Below are 7004 nucleotides of genomic sequence, written 5' to 3'. Positions count from 1 at the left end.
TGATACAAGTCTGGAGGTAAAAGAGTTAGCTGTTGCCTCACCGCTACCACCATTACAAAATGTAACATGTTTACTTTAACAGCTTTTTCACATCTCTAATGTTTTTATACAATCATATTCCAAGTGTAGGACAATTTCCTCCTTTTCCTCCTGTGCCGCCCCTATTTAAATCTTAGGTAGAGCTCCTGCTGCCTATGTCTAGACAATAAAGTCTTTTATAAAACCTTAAGCCTAATATCTTCCTGCTTGGGATGGCAGGTGAAAGTATAATCAGCTGTTGTAGCCTGGCGACCCAGTTTCATAGATCATCCTTCAATCCAGACTGCCTCCAGCTGTTCTTTTTGTTTATCGCTATTTTTACTCATAAACTGTGTCAATCAACAATCACCCCAGTTTTTGTAATTTCCACTAAGCTTACACACTATAGTTCTCTTAAAAAGGTTTATTTTATTTTTTTTCACCTTTTGCCATTTAATAGGAATAAATAGAACAAAGTAGCATACCTTTTCATGGAAAGCCTAGTATTGCAAAAAAAAAAAGAAGAAGAAGCCCAGCTAGAACTGCAAGAACAAAGTGAGTTGAAATGTGCACACCTTTTGTTTGATTTAAGTCTTCATGCTTGGTTTGGATACCCATGGATAAATATTTGCCAACATCACAGTGAAAAATATACAAATGCTTGCATTAGAACAATAAATTGATGTGTATCATGTCACATTTACTAAAATAACAGTTTTCCCTGCAATGTCTTTCTACTTTGAGTGGTTAACTTTAATTGTGGTTTGAGACACAAGGAAAATCTTTGTCTTCTGCAGTTGTTTTTGCAGTGAAACAGTGTAAAATCTTCTCCAGTACAATCTAGGTGAGTAAAATTGCTGAGTGTAATTATGTTATTTTTGTAGATAGTGCCAACAGTTGCATCAAGGTACTTTATAGTAAATATCCTATAATACCCTATAATATCCTATAATAATACAGAAAAAATGTGTATGTGCTTGTATCTGATTGTATGAGCAATGTAGGAGAAACAAAAACAAGACTTTCTGTGAAAAGCTGGGTGTAAAGTACCATCTAACCTCACCTTGCACCCTAGAAAATGTACCCCAAGGCATAACTAATCATGTGTCCATCCCCCAGAGTTATGAGTAAAGAGCAAAACATCCATTTAAAGGTGGGGTGACATCAGCTTAACTGTCAATCGTTCAAGCATGACTTCATGTTCTATAAAAAAAAAGGAAAAAAATGGGGGGAAGACAAAAAGATGCAGAAAAAAAATGCTGGGCTGGCAAAAAGTAGGCAACACAGACTTCTGAAGGGACATCCCAGCTCGCACACAATCGTCCTCCCACCAACAACACACGCTCCATCTTCTCGGTTGCACCGGTGACCAAGGTGCAGCCTTGGGGGAAATCAAAAGAATAACAATACAAGAAACAGGGCTAGGCTGGGCTTTTGCTTCAGACCACTGAGACTGCAGACAATCATCAAAGCTAATCATTGGAGGAGCACAAGAACCAAAACTCACCTGGTCGAATGAAAAGCAGGTAAAGATGATTTTGGCTTTCATTTACAATGAGTCTGTTTGAGAGAGTAGTGGAAAGAGTTCAGAGAATTTGCAGATTTCTGATGAGATTGCTCTTTATCTTTGATATGGCTTCACTTTACTAACCTCTATTTAAAAACCTACACTTATTATCTCTTCTTATGATCATGATTGAGCTGGGCACTTTTTAAACCAATTTAAAGCCGCTTTACTAACACACTCACACCTAGAAAGGACTGAACCGCAAAGAAACAACTGTGGTACTTTTGAAGTTTCCAAATAAACATCTTGGAAAGTCGCATTTATTGCCAAACCTGTTTTTTTTTTCACGTAACAATTACCCATAAAAACATTTTTTTTGTCCTTTGTGGACACAGAAAGTCATGCCAACTCTTCCAAATATTTCAAAGTCATGAAGAGGATTTCAACAAATGGAAATAATCATGCAAAACTCATACATTGCAAATAAAAGCCATTGTGTAATTAACATAGCTGGCTCTGACACAAAGCCCCTGGCAGGAAGCCCCTTAGTCTGTCAGGCAGATATTACCCAACATTTGTTTTTAGTAAATACAGTTTCCACTTTGCAGATCTATGAAGCCATGACTCATTAAAAACTAAAAACAAAATAACAATAGACGATCTCTTAACCTTTTAATACAGAGAGCATTTCTGAGACCTTAATGTGTTTAGCTTCTCTCTCTTTGGGGGATCCTGTAAAATAGCACATTTGTGTGTAAAATGAATGAATCAAATTGACTTTATCCCCATGTTGCTCATTGGCCATAGTAAAGTAGCACAGGGAAAGCATATTTAGAGTGCAACATTAACAGACTGTGTTGCAAGTAAATCAATTTCAGTGTCTGCAGTGTGTGCAAACACAGTAGTCTGATAGAAATGCATCGAATTGGACAAATTGGACAGCTCAACATGCCATTATATGTCTTTTATCACAAGTAAAGGAGCCGCTTTTTGGCTAACCCAGTAAAGGCACTGCTAATGCACTGAAATGTGTGCCCTTTCAGCTATTCTAGATAGCAACTTGTCTTTTATGCATAATTCCTCCGAATGTGCTTGGGACAAATGTCTGGCTGTTTAACTGATCGTAGAGGATCACAAACATGTGTTAAGGAATAATCACTGTGCACAGGTGCACATTGGAGCTCTAATGGGTTTGCATGGCTGATCATGGATGAGAGTTGCTCCTATCCTCACAAGTGAGCTGGGATTATCCTGTTGTATTCGAGGCTCTGCCGTCACTGCCAGAATTGAGCACAGTCTTATGCTCGCATGTTGAAAGGTCACCAATTCTGATGTAAGCGAGCTTCAGCAAAACATTTTTGCAAGGCCAGCCTGCAGTAGAATCTCCTCAGCTTAAGCATGACTTCCCTCCCATAACCTCTCATGTCTTCCGGCAAGGTTTTGTACTTAAGCAGAGTGCGTCAGCTTTGTGCTTGATGCTTTAGCAGTAATGCAGAAAAACGTGCCTCCCCTCTTAATAATGTCAAATTTGCTCAGGAAAATCCTCATGTTTTAAAATTCAACTGGATTGTGGCATTTTCTATGAGTATCACCTTTTGCTCCTTCTCTATGGTAATTTCAAAGTATTGTCCGATTCCTGCAGGTTTTTTAGATAATGCTCTGTTCCATCCCAGTATTTTTGATTAAACTATGGATATTTCTATCTTAATAAAGGAGCATTATATTTCCTTGAAGTCTTATACTACTTGAATTATTCAGAATAAGTTAAACTGAGATTTATATCCCCAAGCAATTCCCTCCCACATTCTTTTTTTCTGCCATCTGTGCAGACAGGGTTGACAACTCTTGACTTTCTGTACTTATTTTAAACATTGATATGGAGGTGGAGATGATCATCTGTACATGACAAATATACTGAGCTGTATGTGTGTGTACTTTTTGTTTATCCCACTAACTGCATTCACATAGTGGACAACCAATGAATAAAATTAGCACAAAAGGTTGATTAAGGACTCTTAAAGTGGCATTAAATCAATTATACCAGCAATGGTTTTACATGTGGAAGTCAGCAAACTAAGGACAGGTATATTTGCATTCTAAGTGTGCCATGGCTCAGGTACTGAAAAGGCTTAGGACAGTACACATCTATTAAGGATTATGACCATTGATCCTGGGAGACTCTAGCTGGCCAAGAGAAGCTTTAACGTCATCCTGAGTGACAGGCTTGCACACCATGAATGAAAAAGCCAGCAGTACAAATAGAGGGACGTAAAAGCCATCCTCATCATTTGAGACCACACTTGATAGGACTCCACAAAAGGAAACTTTACGGGCTAAAGGTAAGATAGACTGGACTGCAAGGCAAAGACATGTATACTGTCTGAATTATAGGGTTGATGGTTGTTAGTTGTTAATCTTGCAGCTTTAGTAACTGGGTTTAAACTTTATAAAAGCATGAATTACATTGCTGCCAATGCACTAAGTATTCTACTCCAAAGCTAATTGACAAAGCTTTGGCTTTTCTACAGTGAAAAATGAGGGGCACATCTCCGAGCAGAGGTTATCCGCCTTTGTCTTTGAAGTGTGGCCATCTATGGAAAGCAACCCGAAATGAGTTCCAGACAAACATGGAGTGCATCAAGAATTTAAACAAGCACCAGATGGTAGCTGAGAGGAATCAAGTTGTGGCTTAGAAGATGAGTGGATAGAAGATGGCAAAGCTGACTTTGGATTTTTGTTTGTTCTTGTTTTCATTTATTTTTTACTTCTTACTTGCAGAGCTTTCAATCTATTGCTTTTCTGCAACATCACACCTTTAATCTTCCTTTACGCCTGTCAGGGGTTAGCACCATTTGCATGTTTAGTTGAATATGTTTTTATCTGCATGCATCACTGCATCAGATATGCAGACTGAAGCTGGCATGCATTGACACGTGGGAGAGCTTCTAGACTGACCTAATACAATTAAAGTTGACCTGGATTTGCTTCCGGTGTTTTGAGACTTAATTGGAAGGCAAGTAAACCCCCAGATGAGTGGACTACTTCTCAGCTGGCTGCTTGCCTTCATAAATGAATTAATGATGGAGTAGGTGGTGGGGACTAATTTGGGATTTATTTCAAACACTTAGTACACTAATCCAAATGTATTTGATGATAGCCATGATTTATATATTCTACCTGTTATTAGACATATTGCATCAAACATCTTACAAAGACCGTTGCTAGTAAAGGGGGTCAGAAGTTACTGCATTCTTAAGGCAGTGTGGAATAACTGCTCAACATTTTTTAAAGGAAAGACATTTGTCTGTAGGGCTTCCTGACTGTAATACTCTCTTCTTTTTTAAACATTTCTAACGCAGGCTGAGCAGCAAAATGGAACTTCTACTGACGCTTCTCAGCATCTGGTGCCTGATTGGGCTAACTGTCAGCCAGGACATAACTTACGAGGAACATATTGCCCAGATTCAAGCCTGCCCTAAAGAGTGTCGCTGCCCAACGAACTTCCCTCGTGCTGTTTACTGTGACAATAAAAACTTGAAGAATATCCCTAAAATCCCTCCATACACATGGTACCTGTATCTGCAGAGCAATATGATTGAAGTGCTGTCAACAGATGCCTTGCAGAATGCCACCCAGCTGCGTTGGCTGAACCTTAACCGCAATAAAATCACTAGTGAAGGCGTGGAAGAAGGTGTCCTCAGTGCAATGACTCACCTGGCGCACCTGTACATGGACGATAACCTCTTGTCTTCAGTGCCATCACAACTCCCAGCCAGCCTGGAGCATTTACGTCTGTCTCGCAATCGAATCTCCAAGATCCCTGCAGGTGTCTTCGTCGGCCTGGATAAACTTACTCTTCTGGACCTCCAGGGTAACAAGCTGATGGATGACGCTGTGACTGAAGTCAGCCTAAAGGGTTTGAACAACCTGGTACAGATCAATCTAGCCAAGAACCAGCTGAGTACCATGCCTCTTGGGCTACCACCTTCTACCACCCAGCTTTTCCTTGATGGCAACAACATTGAGAAGATCCCAGCTGGCTACTTCAAAGGTTTGCCAAAAGTGGCATTTCTGAGGCTCAACCACAACAAGCTTGCCAGCAGTGGAGTCCCCAAAAATGTGTTTAACATCTCCAGCATTTTGGACTTGCAGCTGTCCCACAACCAGCTGACTGATGTTCCTCTCATTCCCTCAGGCCTTGAGCATCTTCACCTTGACCACAACAAGATCAAAAGTAAGCCTAGGTGTATTATTTTCTGCTTAATCAGAAATCAATTTAAGCTGGAATTACTTAAAGGAAAGTTCTTTAGAATTTTTCATTTGGAATCTATCCATTCTTATTACATTAACTCCCTTTTTTTTTAATTTACAGCTGTAAGCGGCTCAGGTGTCTGTCCCGTGTCTGTCGAAGATCTGGGCGATTCACTTAATGAAAGTGCTCCTCGACTCCGCTACCTGCGACTGGACGGCAATGAAATTCAACCACCAATTCCCAGAGATGTCATCATGTGTTTCCGTCTCCTTAGGTCTATTGTCATCTAAACAGAAAAACGAACATTGTTTCTTAGGCCAATTCTTATTTTCCACAAATGATGACTTGACCTTGAAGTTGATTTGGTAAATAAGAATTGTGAAGCCATACATATTTGCATGTTTGTAAAGTATCTGACATTAGTTGGCATGAACTTATTGTATTGTTGTGTCTTGGAAACAGCTTTTTTAGTTAAGTCTGAATAAGATCTAAAAGACACTACTGATGGGTTAGAAGCTTTAATTGTGGTTATTGACCGCTAGCTGTGCCTTATGCAGGTGTAAACAGCTGCATGAATACTTCTGAACCAAAATGTAACTGTACATGAATAGGAGGACAATATGTATTTATGGCATGTAAAAAGCTTGGAGACTAATTGTCATTATGCGATATTGAACAGAAGCTAAAGCTTCTAAATGCAAAATCAAAATACAACTTTTATTTTTTTTTTCTATGACTACTTTATATCTTTGGGCTTGAAGCCAAATAACTGGTCTTGTGTTCTTATAGGTGTGTGGTCTTGATTTTCTTCCGAAAATTACTCTATTCTAGAAATTTGCATATTTACTGTAGGTAATTTATTTTTATTTAATACTGGGGGAATAAAAGTGAAATCCTGTGAATATTCCTGGCCAACAGTCCTTAATGTTTTGCACACAACAATGTGAGAACTGTTTTTATAAAAAAAAAATACCAAGACACTTTTTAATTATGGCCATTTCTTTTTCTGAATAATTTGAGATAAGATGTCATTTGAATTGTCTTCAATTTAAATAAAACTTCTAAGAACAACTTTGTATCCTGGTGTTCCGTTTAACATAATATATCAAGCACTTTGGATCACTATAACACTGAAACAGTAATAATAATATATCCGTGCAAGGGTTTTCATGCACAGATAAAGTAAACATGTATTATATTATCAACCCAGATAACAGAAACATTTGT

At 38.7% G+C, this 7004-nt stretch overlaps 1 protein-coding gene across 2 annotated transcripts; it reads left to right on the top strand.

The window, feature by feature from the left end:
* Positions 1 to 1518: 1518 nt before the first annotated feature.
* On the top strand, positions 1519 to 6853 carry kera (keratocan). 2 transcript variants are annotated; one of them, XM_085252434.1, is made up of 3 exons: positions 1519 to 1544; positions 4885 to 5759; positions 5898 to 6853. In XM_085252434.1, exons 1-3 carry the CDS (start codon positions 1534 to 1536, stop codon positions 6065 to 6067), a joined length of 1056 nt encoding a protein of 351 aa, XP_085108560.1. In that variant the 5' UTR covers positions 1519 to 1533; the 3' UTR covers positions 6068 to 6853. The 2 variants fall into 2 exon arrangements, with proteins under 2 accessions (XP_085108560.1, XP_085108561.1); XM_085252435.1 differs by lacking the exon at positions 1519 to 1544 and adding an exon at positions 3728 to 3864.
* The last annotated feature ends 151 nt before the right edge of the window (positions 6854 to 7004 follow it).

Source organism: Mchenga conophoros, linkage group LG17 (assembly GCF_057382185.1).
Source record: "Mchenga conophoros isolate Kocher_MC1m ecotype Shallow Benthic linkage group LG17, M_conophoros_male_GT1.1, whole genome shotgun sequence".
Taxonomy (NCBI): domain Eukaryota; kingdom Metazoa; phylum Chordata; class Actinopteri; order Cichliformes; family Cichlidae; genus Mchenga; species Mchenga conophoros.
This window is presented reverse-complemented; position numbering and strand designations above follow the sequence as displayed.